The following is a 21,202-nucleotide window of genomic DNA, read 5'->3' on the forward strand; positions in this document are numbered from 1 at the left end:
ATACAAAAAAAATACAAAAAAGGATTGTTTTAAAATGTTAACCCCCCCCCCCCTCCCCCCGCAACCCTAACATATGGAGGTGGAGTTTGCAAATGTAATAACGATGATGTACAATCTTTTTGTGTGTATAAAATGTGCACTGTGAAAAGGTAGAGAGAGCACCACACTGTCAGACTTCTCTGTCTTATTGCACTGAGTGTTCTCTTGTTTTGCGTATTTCGAAACATGTAAAAAGAAAAAGGAGAAAAAGAAGTTTGGGGAAGGAAAAAAAATACTGTATTCTGATTGTCACTTGGGTTTGGTAAGAGGAGTAAATAAATATGAACTTGAAACCTGCCATGGGGAAAAAAAGACTGCATTGTCTATGCATGTTGGGGATCATTTTTTTGTTTGGTGGTATGTGTTAGCTAGGGCAGGAGTCAGGAACCCATATTTGGCTCTTTTGATGATTGCATCTGGCTCGCCAATAATCCTGAATACATATTCTCACTTTTTCACAGTTCATTTCCTGTTGGGCTGTAATTGGCGGAAAGCGCAATTTTGATTGGATAATACTGGGCGTTTTTGAAACAGGTAAGCACCCCTTTTAAATAAGCCCAATGAGTAAAAAATAACAAGTAATATACTTTACTTTAGGTTGAATAAACCGAAGGATTCGACTTTGTGCAGAGAAAAGGTTCTGATTCTAATTTTAAATGTTTGCAAAGAAACAATACCATCGATGAAACAGTCGAATGTCAGTAGCACTTTGACAAGCCCCATGCTAAGGTTAGCATCAATATACTTCTGCGAGAGACAGTAGAAAGCAAGTGTGGAAGCTAATGAGCCGTGTGCAGGCTAGCTAGCAGTAACTTTGCGTATGGACCCGGCAAGTTGACTTTCATTCCTATCGTTTGGCTGGATTTTTACCAATCATGAGGAACAGAAAACCATTAATGTTAATGGTGAGTATTATCACAAACTTATTTTAAATAATATATTCTGACATTTTGTTGAAAAGTGGCCGTGTGTGCGAGCATGTGTGTGAAAAATCTAAATATTTTATTTATAGTAATAATACATGACATTTATAAGTGCCTTTCAAAACTCTCAAGGATACGTTACAGTCAATGGATATTTTTTCTGCGGGTGAGCAGCGGCAGCCACACGCGCCAGCATTCACTCAACCCGGAAGTAACTCAAATAGATAGAAACCTAGCTAGCTAGCCAATAGATACCTCATAGCTAGCTAGCTAGCTAGCCAGATAAATAGCTATATAGCCATGGCTCTCTTAGTCAAAAAGGTTCCCGACCCCTGTGTTAGGGCAATTCACTATACGAACACATTTTAAACATCTCTTCTATTTCCTTACACAGCGTTTTATTTTCTCGGAGTTCCTGTCATGACGTCACATCCTGTCCGTCTTTACAAAAGCACTCCCCAACAGCTCCTCTTCCTTTTCTCTCTTTTCCCCTCGGATTAAAACATATTTTTGTTTTTACTGTTGATTTCTGCTTCATTAATATTGACCCTAACATTTCAATAACAGTATGCGGTGATATTTTTATCATGTAAGACGTATATGTTTGGGCATCACTCGCCTCGATAGGCAGCAACCACAAAATGTGCCCTCGTGAGGAGCTTAAATGGACAATCTTATTGTTCACATTGTCATTTGTTTTTGTTTTTGTTATTGTTTTTCATTTAGACGTATATATTTTTAAACACAAAAAAACCTGAGCACCAGGAAATCCATAGATGACTTCTTCTACCAATCGGGCCGAATCGCCCAGATTTCCTCTACTGTCCGAAGCAGACTTGACACAAACTAGCCTTGCGTCGCTGCTCCTCGGCAGCTTTGACGGTTCCGGGTTTTTGTTTAATAAATTGATCTATGTGACGTATGGCTGTTAGCCAGAAGCTGTAGAGGTTGGCGAAGTAGTGACATGAACCTCGTGCTCCTTGGCATTCGATAATCGGATGGGTTCGGAAGTCCTTGAGGCAGCTGCCGGGAGACGTCAGAGACTGGCCGCCACCCTCGTCGCCTGCTCCTGTTTGCTGGTGAAACAACAAATAGAAAAGTAGCGAGATGAGGATGATTTTTTGCTTTTTTTTTCTCTTTTGATTTTCAATAAGCCAAAAAAAAATGACAATGAGATGTTATTCTGTTATTTGTTTTTCAGTCGAACACTAAAACAGACCCAATGCCTGATTTGTGATATTTCTCCGCCGTGAGCCAATTTGATGTCTTTTTCAGTCGATAGCAAATAGTAAAATGGACGCCCTTTCAGACAGATATAAAAACAAAGGGATTTTGATGCTTAATTTACATTAATAATAATAATAATAATAATAATAATAATAATAATAATAATAATAATAATAATAATACATTTCATTTATAAGCGCCTTTCAAAACTCAAGGTCACGTTTTTTTTCCTGTAAGTGAGCAGCGGCAGCCACACGTTCCAGCGTTCACTCTACCCAGAAGTAACTAAAATAGATAGCAAGCTAGATAGCAAGCTAGCTAGCACATACTGTATATATACACATAATAAACAGATAACTAAATAGATAACTAGATAAATAAATGAATGAATAAACTTCAGGAACGAATAAAAAAATGAATAAATAAATAAATTTCGAGAATGAACAAATAAAAAAATAAATGGATAGATGAATAAATAAATAAACAAATAAGATAAATTAAATAAAATAAATGAGGCATATGGAACCAAGCCTCCATTGCTAACATAATTTACATTTCTGCATTTTCTGTACCATCAATATGCAATCATGTTAATATCTAACTTTTTTTCATATTTTTCCAATTCCATTGCATCGATTAATCAACTCGTAAAAAAAAAAACAAAAAAATGGTCATTTTGGTCACCGCGTAAACTCCAAAAACGTCTCCCTTACCCGTTCCAAAGCTCATGTCCACAAAGTCGCCAAACACAACGGCGTAATCAGAATTCCGAATTTAGACTATTAGGGGCACATCTAACAGATGACTGTCAAAATTTGAATGATAGCAATCACAGTTTCTTTTGTTTTTGTTTTTTGCTTTTGACTTTTTCATTAATATTATTTTTGACTTTTGATTTTTTTCATGAATATGTAAGAAAATGATATCTGGATGAAGTGTCCATTTTATACGTACAAGGAGAAAGGAGAAGCCCGTCCAAAGGCTCCTCCAGCCAGATGGGCATTGGGGAATGGATGAATCCTGACTGTGAAAAGCCACGGCGGGCATGAGTGTCTCGCACACCACACAGCGACTTATGTGGGATCTGATGTCATGGCCAAAGAGCGGCATCATAGGAATGGCTGCAGTGGTTGATAGCCAGTAGGACTTGTCGTTCCGTGCGGAGTAGTGACAGGCGGCTTTGTTGCAGTACGAGAATGGCATGGTGGAAAAAACTGACAAGCAAGAGCCAGCTTGACCTACAAAAAAAGAATGTTATGTAGTAGACTCACAGTTTAGCCTCCGCAAATGTGAATCTTGAGCAGTTTTACCCACCAAGGTCTTGTGTGTGAGCCTTCTCCTGTCCCTCCAAGTAGGCCAGACTGTAGCCCACCCAAAGCTGGTTAGTGCCATCGGGGCAATGAGGCACTTGAACTGACTGACTGTGAAGAACTAACAGGAACCCTGAGCTTGTTGTCCTCGTATAACCTGGCGCACCTGGGTCACCATGTGCACCTGGGGTGCCTGAGGAGTGGTCAGCGGTGCAGAGTGGACACAATTCAAAACATAGAAAATTGATGCAAAGAAATCAATTGAAAATTCGGACTCCTGGGTGTTTTTTTTCCCATCAAAACCAATACAAGCAGGTCTTTGGCAGCAATTTGCTGGCATCTTCATTATTTTATTTCTAATGATATCAACTCCAATACTCAAAATTCGAATGAATTGTATGAGGTTTGCACTCACCTTGAGGCCCAACAAATCCTAGCTCACCAAAATCTCCTTGATCACCAATAAGACCATCAATACCAGGAGGACCCGGTGGTCCAGCGTTGCCACGAGAACCCGTTGGACCCTTTGGTCCTGGAGCCGAGAAGAGGAGAGAAAATCAAATGGTTCTCAGTTAAACACTGACACACACCATGACCAAATAACTACCTATGTGTATGGATCAGATTGGGTGAGATGCACGGTTAACCCAGGACTGGTTGATTTTCTTGCCTTTTGGTCCGTAACGCCCAGGTGAACCCACAGCGCCAGGCAACCCAACGGGTCCTGGGTAACCCGCCGGTCCTGGCGGCCCATCTGGAGCTCTCCGTATGGGTTCAGAAAGAGAATCACCACGATTGCCCTTTGCACCTTTTCAAGACACGATTATTCCCAGTTAGCAGTGTGTGCCTGTGCATCAGTCATAACATCCACAGGCAGTTTTGGTGAAGCATGTTTCTCTCTCTGAAGAGGCCGAACCAGGTGCTTAGCTTATCTTACAGGAGCTGGATGACTCACCAATGTCTCCAGTTGGGCCGTGCATTCCTTTTCTCCCGCTAGGCCCAGGATCACCTCTCTGTCCTTGAACTCCTTGTAAACCTCTGGAACCAGGAAGGCCTCGCTCACCTGCAAATGTGAATTAAGAATAAGAATACAGTTTTGAATCATAGTCTAATCATGTTTACCCTTTGGTCCTGGAATCCCTTGGTATGATGAAGGTCCTGGATTTCCTGGATAGCCCTTGTTTCCCTTTTGACCTGGAGGCCCAGGAAGGCCAGTTGGCCCTGGATCTCCTTTGTGGAAAAAGAGGCTGCCTTGTTCCCCTTTCGGCCCAGGGGGCCCTAAATAGGAAAAGTAGAACATTAAATAAAAAAGCCATTGCATATGAGGAAGATGTGATCATACCTTGTGGCCCAGGAGCCCCTTCAGATCCTTGATCTCCAACAGGTCCCGGCAAAGGTTTGTCACATTCTCTCCCAGGATATCCAGGTTCACCTGGAGAACCGGGTGGACCTAATGGAAGAATATACAGTAGTGATATGAATTCAACATGTGTATGCAATTATAAGTGACTTATTCTCGTTGACTATTTCAGGTTTGAGGACTAAACCCCATTTATCCCATAATTCCCAAAAGTAAACATCTTAATGTTGCTGCAGTTCTCATTTTTTCTGTTTTCTCGATGAAATTGAGTGTTCTTCATTTCCTACCTGAGTCACCTGGGGCACCCATGAGGCCTTTTATCCCAGGATAAGATAGTCCTGGAGGCCCCGGAAGTCCCCTGGAACCTTTGGCTCCAGGAAAGCCATCTGGTCCTGGACGGCCTGGTACAGTTACTCCTTAAAAAATTAAAAGGAATTGGTTTTATAAGAAATGATTTCACCAAATAAATAAAATATATATAAAGCAATTTTAAACATGTCTTTACCACTTGCTCCTTTCATCCCTTTTGGACCTCTGAGACCATCCAGTCCAGAAAGACCAGGTGGCCCCGGCAGTCCTTATGAAAACATTAATATTATTATTAATATCATTGGTAGTGTAAAAAGTAAAAGTATAAAATCTCAATGATTGATACCTTGAAATACCGAATAAATGATACGTAGCCGTTACGATACACAACATCACTTGTCATTATTTTTTTACAGGAGTTTCAAAAGAATACATCAGTACCTGGGGGTCCAAATGGGCCCGGTGGACCGAGAGGCCCTGCATCCCCATAATCACCTTGAACACCTGGAACCCCTGGATGACCGGTTGGGCCAATCAACCCAGGAAAACCTATCAAGAAAAGATCATAAAGAAGAGACTCCAAAATCTACGACAACACTTAATTTGAAAGTAATTAACAACGAAAGCAGCCTTGGAAAATCACCCGGTCCACCATGTCTTCCTGGTTCACCAGGAGTACCCGGATGTCCAGGTGCGCCTGAATATCCTGTTGGTCCCGGATCACCTGGATCCCCTTGTTCCCCAATCAGTGCTGGATTAAAGAAATTGAAAGATGTTCGTAAACCACATCCAATGGGTTGCTTGCTTACACTATGTAATCCAGAGGCTGCAGAATGGTCTCGCAGTAATTAGCAAGAACTTGAAATGTTGTATTGTGATGGGGGGAAATAAAGAGATGGGATTTAAATTGATCACAAAAAAGATCAACAAACAACTTGTCAATGCTCTTGCTCAATTACTATACTCTCAATTTACCACTGAATCCATTCTCTCCTTTAACTCCTTTTGGTCCTGGGCTTCCAGGTTGTCCAAAAGAGTCTCCGGGTTCACCTAGAAAAGTCATTGATTCAAGTAGTTCAAGAAGCCATATGATAATCCAGAAAATAAAGATTATTGCCCTTGATCACATTTTGTGAAATACATTTTAAGGATATGGTTTTACCTTTGGCACCTGGCAATCCTGCAATCCCTGGATTTCCTGGTTGTCCCGTGGATCCTGCATCTCCCTAAAAGAAATTGTATTTCTATGAATATGTTTTGTTGCACTGCAGCTCTGACAATCACACAATGGTTTGGAACAACCACTATATTTGATTTTCATGCATCCAAATGTAATGTTTTTTACAATGATGACTGACAAAGAGAATCAAGGAACCTAGCATCTCCAACATAATTAACAGGATAAGAGTCATTTCAGATTCATACCGGATCTCCATCATTCCCACGGTATCCCCTGGGTCCTGGAAAACCTTTTAATCCAGGGTGCCCAGGTTCTCCAGGTATCCCATGTCTCCCTGGTACACCAGAATCACCTTTAAATCCCGGTGAACCAAGGAAACTATCTGGTCCCGGATCACCTTGCGCTCCTCTTTGGCCCTTTAATCCTAAAGAAAATAATGAAACGATGAGCTAATCAAAAATTGTTTTGCCATAAAATGAGAAACAATATTTTAATCTATAAATAATTGTGTGAGTGAAAAGTTCAGTTGCCTATTGGTCCTGGTGGACCAGGTTGTCCTCTTCTGCCTGGTGGTCCCGGTTCTCCCTTTTTTAAAGACACAAGTTTTGATTCTCCAGGTAATCCTCTGGGACCACGGATTCCTGAAACCCATATTTGTGGATTATACACATGACAGTCTGGTTTATAAACAACAGTGGCCACTACTGTGGACTTTATTGGAGATCAAGTCTCCAAACCATTAAGCCCGATACAGTCAGCAGCAAGTCGAGTGAAATATTTTAACGTCATAAATACCTTTAATACCAGGATATCCGGATTCTCCCGTGACACCTTGTGGACCATTAAAACCTCTTTCCCCCTGATTGCCTCTTGGACCTGGAGGACCTGGAGGACCTGGTAAGCCTGTGGACCCATCCCTGCCAGGGAATCCCACCTCACCTTAACAGTTAATCAGAATAGCATTACAATTTCAGCAAGAGCAGCAACATAATTTATTCCGTTCTGATTGGAAGGTTTGTTTCCTTCGCATTTTCATTATATGATTTGACATGGCTAACCTTTCTGTCCTGGCCAGCCATTATTACCAAGATCTCCTGGAGGGCCAACAGAGCCTCTTGGCCCTGCGGGGCCTCGTATACCAGGTAGACCAGGGAGACCCGGTGCACCCACAGGGCCAGGACCAGGTAGGCCTGTATCTCCTCTTGCCCCCCGTGGCCCAGGAATGCCTTTAGGGTGTAACATTATGAAGCAATGTTCAGTTTTACATGAAAAAAATCATAACATATCTATAATTGGGAGATACTCTGCTGCCTTCTCACCTGGCACACTTTGCCCACTCTTTCCTGGAGGACCAGGGGGTCCTGGGGATCCTCTAGACTCGCATATTGAGCATTCCTGGCCTTGAGGTCCGGGTGCTCCAGGGTCACCACCAGAGCCTTGCTCTCCTGGTCGACCTGGCCATCCAGGTGGTCCTTGTGCACCTGTGAATGTTTTTAAATGTTTGAGATACTGACTGGGCCAATGTTTGGATTATTTCCTAACCTGGAAAACCTGGGTTTCCTGGATGGCCAGGAATCCCTTTTCTGCCTCTAAGTCCAGGTTGGCCAGGCTGGCCAGGAGGACCAGGCAAAGCATGAAGCACATCTCCAGTGGAACCTTTCCTCCCTGGTGGTCCTGGTAGTCCGGGAGTCCCAGGAGGGCCATCAATGCTTTTTCCATTAACACCAGGGTCGCCTTGATCTCCATTTATACCACGGGGCCCTATTAGAAATAAAAAAATGTTACATAGTTAAAATATCAATAAGCATTTGTCAGCTATTTTAGATTATAAATTCTGACAGATAACCTGGCAGTCCAATGGCCCCGATTCCACCATCATCTCCCGAAATGCCTTTAGGTCCTGGTAGTCCTGGAGCTCCTGAAATTCCATCCCTTCCTGGCTCACCTGGAATCCCTATTAATATTAAAATGAACAATCACATTCAATTGCAATACGAAATAATCATGTCAAGAAGTTTGATAGTTTGGCAGGCTACTGTGCAATGCCTTACCTGGTGAACCAGGCTCTCCCTTGACTCCAGGTGATCCCGTCACATTATCATGACAACATAGTTCAGTGTCACCTAATGACATACAGGAACAAAAGACTTTACAAATGTGCCTACAAATTTTAAAAATTCACAGAGTGAATTAAAAGTATTCGACCTGGTGGGCCCTTTCGCCCAGTAATTCCTGGAAGGCCCGGATACCCCTGGTCTCCTTTTGGACCTTTTGGACCATGAGGGCCAGTGAAACCATGACCTGGGAGCCCCTGAATGCCTGGAAGACCTTTATGACCAACTATACCCTGGTCTCCTTTGGAACCTGGTCTATCTAGATAACTGTCACCCTAAGAAAATTCGTGAAGTAGCAATTTAAAATAAAACTCATCATCTTTCATTATCATGCACCAAAATAATGTTAAGTTATATCTATTTCCAGTATTAAAACATGGTACTTACTGATGGTCCAGGGTCTCCCATCAGCCCAGGAGGACCATCAAGTCCTGGTCTACCCCCTTGTCCTGGAGTACCAGGATAACCAGGGTCTCCTTGGTTTCCCTTTTCACCTTTTAGTCAAAAACATCAGATTTTTTTTTTACAGACTACAAGTGGTTTTCAATAACTTTGGGCCTACTCACCTTTAACTGTTGTAACAAAACCATCACCCTTTTGTCCTTTTACTCCCTTTGAACCCACATATCCTTGTACCCCCTGCAATTCCACACAGAAACAAAACATATAGACTTGGTTGCAGCACTAACAAAGTCAACTAAAAAATGTTAACTATCAGTATGTTTGAGAATTTTGATTTGAACATGCTCCCTTCATCATCATCTTCATCATAGTTATATTTTGTGACACGCAAACGTCACTCAGTGTAAGACAGTTTGGTATCAATGTTTAAATATCGATCACTACTATTATATATACTATACTATATACTATTCATTATCCCAATTGTCCTCACATGAGGCCCTGTGGGACCCTCTTCTCCTTTAATGCCTGGGTTTCCTTTCATTCCTGGAGTTCCCGGTAATCCTGGAGGTCCTGGAAAACCAGGCTGACCTGGGAGACCAGGCACTCCTGGAACCAACCGACATTCACATCTCCCTTCGTAGCCTGCGGGATTCATTGGTAAAATGGGTTAATCAATATACCTGCGGTTCTCTTAATTTTTTTCAAATTGTAAAGACACCTAAAAATGAAAGGAAATATTTTCTCTTTATGCCTGCAAATATTTATTTTTCTATTTGATCATTTAGATGTATTAAATAAATGAGAAAATAAATAAATACCTTTATAGCCACGGATCCCTTTGTTTCCAGGATATCCTGGGGGTCCTCTATCACCAGGGACTCCTGGTTGACCAGGCTCACAAATGTAGTCTATGGAATAAAAAATGTAAGGTACTGTAATGTTACCATATACACATTGATATTGGTTTCAAAGAAGGACATCATACTCACCACCACATCCTGAATAGACCACACACAAAGCACACAGCATTAGATTATGTCATCTTCACAATACAATTTTGGAAACGTGACCTGAAGGTGGTTTAATACCTGGAGAACCAGGAAGCCCGATGACACCTTTAATCCCCCGGATTCCTTTTCTTCCCTTTGGGCCCGGGAGGGGATTTATTAAATCGTTGAATCTCCCTGGCTCTCCTTTAAAGCCCTTGGGACCTGGGGGTCCCCTTGGACCAGGAACAATCTGCCCATCTAAGCAGTAAAAAAGGTTGTATGAAGATAAAGACATACCAATCATGTGTGTTTAATCGCTCCTCCAAATCCCACAGGGGGAAACTGATCTAACAGAAATGTCTAACCTGTATATGTCAGTCCTTTTGGGCCAGGGGGTCCCTGCACGCCCTTTAATCCTGTGTCACCTGGTAATCCAGGATTTCCAGGATAGCCTTTTTCACCTTTTGCTCCTGTGGAGATGATATGTTATGTGTTAAAACCTGATTATGAAAACATTAAAAGTTTGTCATTTGGCAGCACACTTTTTCATTGTTATCAGCCAGACTGTAAAGTATTCCGTAAATTATCATGATGATTGTTATGATGACAGACAGTATTTGTCGTGGATAATTTGAATCTCACCTCTGAGAGGAGACCCTTTCAAATACTGTATGGGCCCAGGGAGACCTGGATCGCCAAGGTAGCCCTGTTAAATAGTGACAAAAGGCAAAGAAATTATGGTACAGTTTATTTTATTTTTTTATTCAATGGCCTTTTACACCACATCAACAGCTTTAACACATAAACCTACAAGTTGCTGAATCAAAGTAAAAAGTAAATTCCAAAGAATACTGACCTTTGGTCCTAGTGTTCCAATGAGACCTGGAAGCCCCCTCTCACCTGGTAAACCCTGAATATCAATATATATAAGTTGACCAATCTTACAGTTCAATCATGATTTTGGTTATATCTGGTTGTACCTCATGTCCCACTGGTCCTGAAGTACCAGGTGACCCCGAAAGCCCCTAAAAGGAGGGACAAAATCTTAAAGTGACAATACTGTTAAATCAGGTCAATTGACCATACGAGATTCAAACACTAAAAGAATACCCCAAGAAATTGGAGCTTTTTTTTTGCTTTGTCAAGTTTCTAAGATCCACATAATACATTAACAATGCTAAAGTAAGGTTAGTAATGCTAATTTCTACGTGTCTGTCTCTGGTGTTTCCTAATAGTGTATTGCCATGGTAAATGACTTGCCCTCAATCCAGGAAAACCAGGAATTCCTTCCTCTCCTTTCATTCCTTGACCAAAGGTGTCTCCTCGACCACCCTTTAAAAAAAATATATATATATATATATATATAAATCAAGTCATTATTACAAAGTCACATTTTTCGGCCTTTGCCAGAAGATTCTAACTCACTTGCTGGCCCTTTGGTCCACATAATCCAGGATGTCCTCTGTCTCCCTGAAATACACCAAAACAAAGCAAGTATTCTTCAAGGATTATTCAAATGAAATAAAATGCTCAACCCGATGAAGAAAATCACGTGGATTCACACATACCTTGTAACCTTTGGGCGGGAGGAAATCTGGGGGAAATTCGATAACTTCTTCTGGTCCTTGCGCACCCGGCAAGCCTTGTTCACCCTGGAACAGTATATGAAAGGAAAGTGATAAAGAGGCCTCCACCATACATACACACACTCCTCAATCGATTTGGGCACCCACATCGTCTCCTTTTGTGCCTGGCTGTGGTCTTCCAGGGTCACCCTGCAGATAGAGAATAGAGAGAACAGAATACGACCAGTCAGACTTTAGTTCGCTGACGAAGCCTCTTGGATAGGAGGCGAAACGTCCGAAACCTTCACTTTTGTACAGATGACGGCTGAAGAAACATTCTCATCAGAGAGAACAGAAGTTATCATATATAAAAGTTTAATGCTGTTGTGTGCTTTGTTGGTTGAACACAAGGCCCATAAAGGAAGCACAGAAAAGCTGGGGTCAATCTGAGGTGAACTGTCATCATCAGGTAGGAGATCTGGCCTTGGGCGGAATTTAGGACTTGGTAACTCCTTCACAGGAAGAGCTCATTAGCCAGGTTATAAATCTATCAGTTCATAGAAAGACAATCCATTAAATGTCTATGGTCTGTTGGTTTATGGATGTTGGTGCTTGTAATATGGGATGTCCAGGGGTGTGGTATTCAAATCAAGAAGACTGTGTTTTACTAATGTATCACTTAATTTTCCATATACAGTAAAGTCTCGTTATATCGATATTCAAGGGAGTCCGAAAAAATATCGATGTAACCGGGACTATCGATATATCCGACCCTGTTTGCATGTAATTTTCTCCGTGCGTGCATAGAAATAGTATCGATATAACCGGGACTATCGATATATCCGATATCGATATAACGAGACTTTACTGTACTCTCATAATAGCTTGGCAGAGGGCTGCAGAGGTTGGGCGTCAGTCATGAATGGCTACGCCCCCTGCTGGCAGTAAAAGACATTCTTCCTGTTTTCAAACCTTTGTTCAAAGTATCCGAACAAATATTTCTGACACACGTACATTTTTGTTTGACCTAATTTGGTTCATGTGGATTATGATTCCATTTTGCAACAGCTATAACATGCAATGACGGTATAGCAAGTTACTCACTGGTTGTCCTCGGATACCCTTATCCCCTCTTGAACCCTGAGTGGGGCGACAATGATATTCATGATGACCGAATAGCATTGGTATATGTGTTGTAGTTATTATGTGTAATACTATATATTTACCGGATTTCCAGGTGGGCCTGGCGCCCCGTTGTGGCCTTTAGGTCCGTTGACTCCTATTGGGCCCTGAATGGATAGAAATGAATGTATGTAAAAAGCACTTCATATTGTATTTTACTATCACACAGGTGAGAGATCATGATGAACAATGGAACCTCCAAAGTCTTGCGTACAATGTGGTCTTTCACATAGCTACTTTATTTTAGATCACATTTTACTGGAAGTAATCTCCATCCTTCACATTTCTCAACTTCAGAGTGTCCATTATACCATCAAAATGTTAAGTAAATAAATGTACAGTTAAACCCTGATCCCCTGGTCGGCCGGGATCGCCCTGAAAGAAGAAAAATACATAAAATAAAATAAATGATGATTCATTGGAATTTAAATAGTCATGACTACCTGATTTTACAAGAAACAAAAGAGGATTCTTACGGGAATTCCAGGAAGATAATCGGTATATAAGGGTTCTCCCTTAAGTCCTTTTGGTCCAGGAAATCCCTAACAAGGAGACAAACTATTATGTCATGCTGTCAATTGCATTTAAAATTTGATTTTTTGTTCAATCATTTAATAAAAAACTGCATTAAACAATGACATTTTGAATGAATGCATTTGAATTGTAAGACTTGCTATTTCGGTATAAGAATACAGTGGATCCCTGCATACTCACGATTCAGCACCAATGGATTTACCCGTTTGCAGTTTTTTCATTATTAGTTTTAATATTAAGTTTTTTACAGACCATTCAGCTCCTTCCACAATAATTAGTGTGTGTGGAATCTCAGTATTCACGGGTCATAATGACTAGGACAAAATTTGTAAATATATTCTTTTTTTTGTTAAACCCCACAAAATCTCAATTGAGCAAGGATTTAATACCATGAAGTATTTTCCAGAAAAATAAATTCGGTCTGCAAAAAACAACAACAACAACAAAATTAGAAAAAATAAAACTAACAGGGAATAAGCTGTTTAAATGTCTGGTGGATTTGGTGCGCATGGATCGGTAGCCCCTGCCTGAGGGGAGTAGCTGGAAAAGGTGGTGGGCAGGGTGCGGAGGGTCCAGTAGGATTTTCCACGCCCTAGTTTGGATTCTTGCAGTGTATTTTAAAACTGTTTCCATATATAAGGCACACCGGACTATAACGCACACCTTCAATGAATGAAAAATGTTTTCCAATTACAGTCAAGTCTCGTTATATCGATATTCTCGGGAGTCGGAAAAAATATCAATATTACCGGACTATCGATATATCCGATCCTGCGGCATGTAAATTTTCTCCTTGCGTTCATAGAAATAGTATCGTAATAAGCAGTACTATCGATATAACTGATATCAATATAACGAGACTTTACTGTATAATATATAAAGATATAAAAATGTTACAAATATAAGGCATAATACATTATAAGGCGCGATAGTAGAGGCTGGGGTTATAAAATAGTTCTTCTATCGGGATGGGGAAGGAGCCTGTGGCTGCTGACAGTACTTGCGAGACCTGTTGTGTCTCAATATTACTTCACATATAAGGCGCAGGGTCATCTTTTCAGGAAAATTAATGCTTTTGGGTGTGCCTAATATACTGGAAAATATGGTAGTTTTAATTTTTCTAATATATTTTTTTACTGGACCACAGTTATTTTTCTGGAAAATACTTAATGGTATTTACTCCATGCTCAATCAAGACTTTGAGGAGTTTAACAAAAAAAAAGAATGTTTTTACAAATTTTGGCCTACTCATTATAACCCGTAAATACTGAGATTCCACACGCACTAATTATTGTGCACAAAGCTGAATGATTCTTTTGCATCCAGCAAAAAAATCTGCAGGGGTTTATAATAAATGGCATTTGCCTATGTCGACCACACGGTGTCAGTAAAGAATTAATGATGACCCAAAGATGTGCTTGCAACTCCCCCATCACCGATTCCTGTAGCGCTTACGTTACAGTAAAGTCTCGTTATATCGATATTAACGGGAGTCTGAAAAAATATCGATGTAACCAGACTATCGATATATCCAATCCTGCGGCATGTAAATTTTCTCCTTGCGTTCATAGAAATAGTATCGTAATAAGCAGTACTATCGATATAACCGTTATCGATACAACGAGACTTTACTGTATTTACAAATATAATGTTCTACTCACAGGTGGCCCATGCAGACCATCTAGACCAGGAATACCGGGGATGCCGGGTTGACCATCAGCCCCCGCACAACCGTCGACTCCAGGCAAACCAGGCTCTCCACTTGCTCCAGGATGACCCTAAAAATATTTTACAGACCCTTCCCTACTTACAAACATTCGAGTTACGAACAACAGTATTGATGAACATTTATGTAGTAACATAAGATTCTCTCCAGTTGAACATGTACATATTGTTATAGAGCATATGTTTTATTAAATGTTTATTTTTTAGTACAAACCAATTCAGGCGACTCAAACATATTCATATAAATCTGAAACATGCTTATGCAAGCCTTCAACATACATTCTATTAAAAACATAGCACTGAAGCAACTTATGAACAAATTTAACTTACGAACGACCGTTTGGAATGTATCTCGTTCGTAAATTGGGGAGCGTCTGTATTAGCTTATGAAAGATTGTAAAAGAAGGGCATTGGGGAGGGGAGGGGGGGTTCCTGAACCAATCATCACTTACCAATAAACCATCATGACCCGAAAAACCTGTAGCGCCAGTGTTGCCCTAAAATATCCAACAACAAAAAAAAATCAGCATTGACACTGTATGACAACTAATTGCTTGAAAAGTTTACCCGAGCTCCTTTAGGGCCTTCTGGTCCTGGCGATCCCTGTGACCCCAGGCGGCCTTTCTGTCCAGGCGGACCCTTACAGCCCAATTGTCCCATTGGCCCACGAGGTCCTTGCTTGCCTGATTTACCTGGCAGTCCCTGCAAAGAAAATGGGTCACCCTGGTCGAATATATTTCACTCATTAACTGCCATTCCCAAATTTATTCAGGAATTGAAAATATGACGTAGAGCGCCATTTTGCCGAATTTGTTCGGGTTTTGTTTTTTCTTGCTTGGTTGGCGATAAAGCGCTGGCCAGAGCTCTGGCAATGTTTTTTTCCCTTCCGCAAGTGGGCAGCAATTGTCTTTTGTACTCCAGACTGATATAAATTGGGAATTAACTCATGTTTTTTTGACGAAAGAAGGGTGTCTAAGGTTTCTTACGCTGTATGGAATGTTTATGTCGTTCCAAAACTCAATATTCTGTGGGTCCTGGAATTTGAGTGAAAATTATTAAAAAAAACCCTGGCACTGGAGTCTAGCTAGCTAGCTATTTACTATCTATTAGCTATATAGCAGGCTACCTGGCTATCTAGCTGGCTATCCATTTGCTATCTAGCTAGCTAGCTTTCTAGCTATTTGAGTTACTTCCTGGTTGAGTGAACGCTGGCGCATGTGGCTGCCACTGCTCACCCACATAAAAACTTATCCTGTGACTGTAAAGTGACTTTAAGAGTTTTGAAAGGCGCTTATAAATGAAATGTATTATTATTATTATTATTATTATTATTATTATTATTATTATTATTATTATTATTATTATTATTATTAGTTTTGCACATTGTCTAGCAGTGATTGAGTTAAAATCAGTTCTACTCTTTGGCATTTGACTCAGTATGATTCAGACTTGATCCTCGTTTTACTCCCTGGTGCCTTCTACTATCTTTGTGTCTGCTTTATTTGTCTGTATACGATAGTTGTCCATGTTAAGCGATTCGTTACAGCTTAAGCTGTTGTTAAAGCGCTATATAAATACCTATTGTATTGTATATTTCGCAACATTGTCCTATTTATTTTATACTGTTTATAATTTCTTCCAGATAAATGCGTTTCATTTTTTTCTGTCCAATATAATACCACTTTCAATATTTGGCCTGTCCAAACAGAGAAGCGCCCCCTCACACAAAACCTCAATCCCCACAAGAGGGCACCAAAGACTATAAGCTTCCCATTTAAAAGAAAACAGCTTTAGTGAATGAAACTACCAATATATTACAGACGCTGATTATGTGATGACTATTCATCTTCCACCGTTTGACATCTTTTACTGACGGATTAACTCTGTCGATAAAACGCTTCGTACCCGTGCGCCTTTTGCAGGTAGGCACTGACATACAGAACAGTTTCTTCCTTCACATGGACCCTCAAGATTCCCCTGCAAAAAGGACAAACAAAAACACATTTTAATCAGAAGCTACTTCAATGAAGAGCGTGGTTGACAGCGTCTGCAAAAATACCTCCAACAGATCAGCGGTTACCAAATGGCCAAATAGGGAACCTGACCTTGATGACAGCCTTATCTTTCTCCAAATAGGGAGTACGGTTCCCACAAAGAAATGTTTTGCCACCAGAGCAAAATATTTGGAGAAGTTTCTATGTGAAAAACTGAAACCGTTCTCACATACAATGTATTCCTTTGGGATCAGGCAGTACATGAGTTTTGCTATTCATTGGATGAATTGAATATTTACTGCAGCGATTGACTCATTCACTGCCATTCACGAATTTATTTGGGAATTTAAAATATGACATAGAGCATCATTCCCGAATTTGTTTGGGTTTTGTTTTTTCTTCTTTGGGTGCCGATGAAGCGCTGGCCATGTGTTTTGTTTTCCACAAGGCTGAAGCTTTTTCCTGTTTTCCATGTTAGCGCTTTGTTCCAGCTTCAGTTGATGTTAAAGCGCTATATAAACCAATATGTATGTATTGCAATGTATTTTGGACAGCTGCCCTTATTTCAAGCTCATATAACTCCAGACCCATATAATTTAGGAATTAACTCTTTTTTTTCTGATGAAAGAAGATAATCTAAGGTTTCTTACAATGCATTGAATGTTTATGTATTCTCGTAGCTGAACCAATTCATCAAATAAAAAGTAACACAACAATATTTATGTGTGATGCAGCACAGTTCACCGCTTCCACATTGCAGGTTGAGAGAACCAAGGGAGTTTCAAATTGATCAAAATACACCCTCCAAAACGGTGAGTGTACATAGTTTTGTAATAAAAATCACAGATAGGGTCCTATGCACTTAAGTTTGTTGTTACCTTGCTAACAAATTTAAAATGTCCTCAGCTAGCATACACTCTCAAAATGATCATTTTCAAAGATATGTTAACATGGCTTTTGTCCAGAATGCACATTTTGAAGCTCTATTCATCAAACACTAACGATGATGAGATTTGCTTTTGAGGTCACTAAATGTCCTAGATAATTGTAAAATTGACTCTTTTCTTTACTTTATGTTACTTCCAGGTTGAGCAAACGCTGGCACGTGTGGCTGCCGCTGCTTACCGCAGAAAAAATATCTTGTGACTGTAAAGTGTCCTTGAGAGTTTTGAAAGGTGCTTATAAATTATTATTATTATTATTATTATTATTATTATTATTATTATTATTATTATTATTATTATTATTATTATTATTATTATTAAACTCAATATTCTGTGGGTCCAGGAATTCAAGTGAAAATGACAAAAACCCTGGCAATGGAGTGGACATATTTGTGCATGTCCGGCAGTGAATTAGTTAAAATAAAATAGCCTCAGGATTACACATTAAAAAAATAAATACATAGAGAACCAGGGGAATTTTGACAGAAATTGCCAGAGAAAGAGAACGATAAAGTATACGTCATTAAAGTTTACGGTATTAATTTGCTTATTTACAATATGTCTTGTCTAACATATTGTAGTAAAGTCGATTGTTGTTTTTAAATGTCTTTTAGTTGTCATGGTGTTCCATAATAAACGCTGTCGTGCAGCTTTCCAAGTGCAGCTGTTCCATTGATGAAGTATGTATTTGCATTTACAGGTAGCAGTTACAGGAGATGAGAACAGGGTCATTCTTACTGCGTCAAGCTGCTGTGCAGCGACGAGCAGGACGAGGATCCACCTGCAAAGATAATATATGCAATTAAAATGAATGCACACTATACTGTATATTTGTTATTAAATCCAAGATAACTGATCATCCTTGAGTTATTTTAAAAAGGCAATATATTTTCTTGAACTGAGGAAACCCATTGGGTCATGTTGGCCACATTTGCCTCACATTGAACACCCACACTTCTGCCACTGTCATATAGAAAAAAAAAAATCTACATTTATTTCATAGCCTTTGGACGGGTGCGGTGGTTAATGCGTTTGAATGGCAACTGGCTCGGGGTGTCAACCGCCTGCAGCCCGGTGTCAGCTGGGATGGACTCTTGCACCGCCCACGACCCTTGTGCGTATCAGCGAATCGGAAAATGAATGAATGTAGTGGTTGAATGAATGAATGAATGAATGAATGAATGAATGAATGAATGAATGAATGGAGTGCATGAATGAATGAATGAATTGTGATGGGTTCATGTGGTTGATGGGATAAATGAATGAATTGGGTAGATGATGGATAAATGAATGAATGAATGAATGAATGAATGAATGAATGAATGAATTGGGCAGATGGATGAACAAACAAACAAACGAACGAACGAACGAACGAATGAATGTATGAATGAATGAATGAATGAATGATCAGGTGTGCGGAAGAATGAATGAATGAACTAATGAATGAATGAATGAATGAATGAATGAATGAATGAATGAATGAATGATCAGGTGTGGGGAAGAATGAATGAATGAATGAACTAATGAACTAATGAATGAATGAATGAATGAATGAACAAACGAACGAATGAATGAATGAATGAATGAATGAATGAATGAATGAATGAATGAATGAATGAATGAATGAATGAATGAAGTAACAAATGAACAAACGGGATAGATGAATGAATTAATGAATTAATGAATGGATGTATGGATGAATAAATGAATGGGTGGATGAATGAATGAATGAATGAATGAATGAATGAATGAATGAATGAATGAATGAATGAATGAATTAACAGATGGATAGCCTTTGAGCAAAGGGCTTTCCAAACAGTTGTCTGTAGAAGAGTCTATTGGCAATTGATACAGACTGTGAAATTACAAGTGTACAGATGTGTTGATCGCCCGCGTAAACAGTAGACAAGTGTGTTTATGATGGTTGCAATACAGTTTAAGGCTGAAGTGTCAAACACAAGGCTCCGAGGTCAGATCCGACCCCCCAGACCATTTTATGTGGCCCACCAACGCAAATTATTTGCATCGACTTCATGCTTCTTGCTGAAATATCAGAATTGCAAATTGACTTCAGTTCTAAAAAGCCCTGTGCTGCCCGGCAGGCGAATTGAACATTCTTAATTCCCTGCAGGTTTGATCTCGAATGTCAATTGTCGTTTGTGTATCTGCGATTCGCTGGCAACAGAAAAAAACTAAGCAAACATGATGCCGATTCCACACTTAAAAACATCATCAAGAGTCTGTGTAAGCTCTCAGTCGTACATGAGTGGTCCATCGATGAAAAGGTTTCTTCAGCCGTCATCTGTTCTTCTATGAAGATGTCAGACGTTTCGCTTCTTATCCAAGATGCTTCTTCAGCGAACTAAAGTCTTGCTGGTAGTTTCGGCCCTATATATATATATATCCCTACTGTCCGGACGTGGCGGTGCCGGACTCTGCTATGATTGGTCCCTGCTCTCAGGTTGGGGGCAGCAGAGGACTACTACCTGTGGCTCCACTGATTACTTCTATTGTCCTGACCGATTACTTCTATTGTTCTGCCTGAGTATGAGGTCTATGACTGGCCTGATTGCGCCATTTGCTCTGTTTTCACCTCATCAGCATAACTAAGCCTATGTTGCCTAAGCAGTCTGTTGTATGAACGATCCAAATTGAACCTCACCCCACCATGGCGGTTAAGTGAAGGATTTTGCTGTTTTAGGAAAATAGCTTCTTCTACTCCCCTTTCAAACCATCTATTTTCTTTCGCTAAGATTTATGGAAGATCATCAAGAGCAGTAACTGACATCCAAAAGTGTGTTTTCACTTCAAATATATTTCAGAAATAAAAATCATTTTTGGAATCAAGGTAGCAATAAATGTAATTCAGTAATTCAGACTCCACATTGTTTATGTGGTCCCAGTCATAGTTTTTTTTTTCTTTCCAAAAATGACATTTCTAAATGACACCAAAAAGTTTGAATAGGAGTACTCACCGGAGTGCACACAATGTATTTGCTGCACAGGAAGTAGTCATGTCTCCCACTATCTGAACAGGTCATTGAACTCAACACATACACCTGTGGCAGATAAAACGGATGAACCAACATAATTAATTGAAACCCTAAAGCTTTCTTCAGTTCAGTAAAATAAATAAAACAGTTATGAATGATCGCTCCTTTCATTTCATTATAGTAGTTTGATCAATAACAAAAAAAATAATCACGCTTACCCGAAATTTAGACAGCTAACGTCATTGTAGACAGAACGATGGCACAACAAGATGCAGTCTAACTGCTGGAAGTTAAAAAAAAGTCTCATCGCAAGATGAGGACGATCATGTCGTTTTTGGGGCTGGGCGTCATGGGCGTACCACCCCTGCTTTCAGGGTCCCTCAATGAAGGAGGGTGAAAAAAATCAATG

The 21,202-nt window shown here is 40.0% G+C and overlaps 1 protein-coding gene across 1 annotated transcript; it reads right to left on the minus strand.

Annotated features, from left to right (window-relative positions):
* Positions 1-57: 57 nt before the first annotated feature.
* Positions 58-21,139, minus strand: LOC148891232 (uncharacterized). The gene is made up of 48 exons (XM_089007808.1): positions 21,012-21,139; positions 20,776-20,859; positions 18,539-18,581; positions 16,768-16,839; positions 15,430-15,564; positions 15,315-15,359; positions 14,799-14,915; positions 13,080-13,145; positions 12,943-12,978; positions 12,648-12,710; positions 12,526-12,561; positions 11,590-11,631; positions 11,425-11,508; positions 11,282-11,326; positions 11,117-11,188; positions 10,837-10,881; positions 10,713-10,766; positions 10,499-10,562; positions 10,222-10,326; positions 9,956-10,114; positions 9,857-9,865; positions 9,686-9,775; positions 9,358-9,509; positions 9,029-9,101; positions 8,850-8,956; positions 8,554-8,737; positions 8,400-8,471; positions 8,195-8,302; positions 7,891-8,109; positions 7,668-7,829; positions 7,407-7,574; positions 7,144-7,287; positions 6,879-6,989; positions 6,594-6,772; positions 6,331-6,394; positions 6,144-6,218; positions 5,812-5,919; positions 5,610-5,717; positions 5,365-5,436; positions 5,147-5,275; positions 4,842-4,949; positions 4,622-4,777; positions 4,455-4,562; positions 4,170-4,307; positions 3,915-4,031; positions 3,504-3,692; positions 3,144-3,427; positions 58-2,038 (listed from the first exon to the last, which is right to left on the minus strand). The coding sequence occupies exons 2-48, from the start codon at positions 20,814-20,816 to the stop codon at positions 1,781-1,783; spliced, it is 5,016 nt and encodes a 1,671-aa protein (XP_088863934.1). The 5' UTR covers positions 20,817-20,859; positions 21,012-21,139; the 3' UTR covers positions 58-1,780.
* Between the last annotated feature and the right edge of the window lie 63 nt (positions 21,140-21,202).

Source organism: Hippocampus bargibanti, linkage group LG11, assembly GCF_051943395.1.
Source record: "Hippocampus bargibanti isolate YZ-2025 linkage group LG11, ASM5194339v1, whole genome shotgun sequence".
NCBI lineage: Eukaryota > Metazoa > Chordata > Actinopteri > Syngnathiformes > Syngnathidae > Hippocampus > Hippocampus bargibanti.

Coding starts and splice junctions, on each gene's coding strand:
- LOC148891232 (XM_089007808.1), bottom strand. CDS start 20,816: ATGACTACTTCCTGTGCAGCAAATACATTGTGTGCACTCCG. Junction 12,562..12,647: donor CAGGCCCACCTGGAAATCCG/GTAAATATATAG, acceptor CGCCCCACTCAG/GGTTCAAGAGGGGATAAGGG. Junction 3,428..3,503: donor GGCTCACACACAAGACCTTG/GTGGGTAAAACT, acceptor CTTTTTTTGTAG/GTCAAGCTGGCTCTTGCTTG.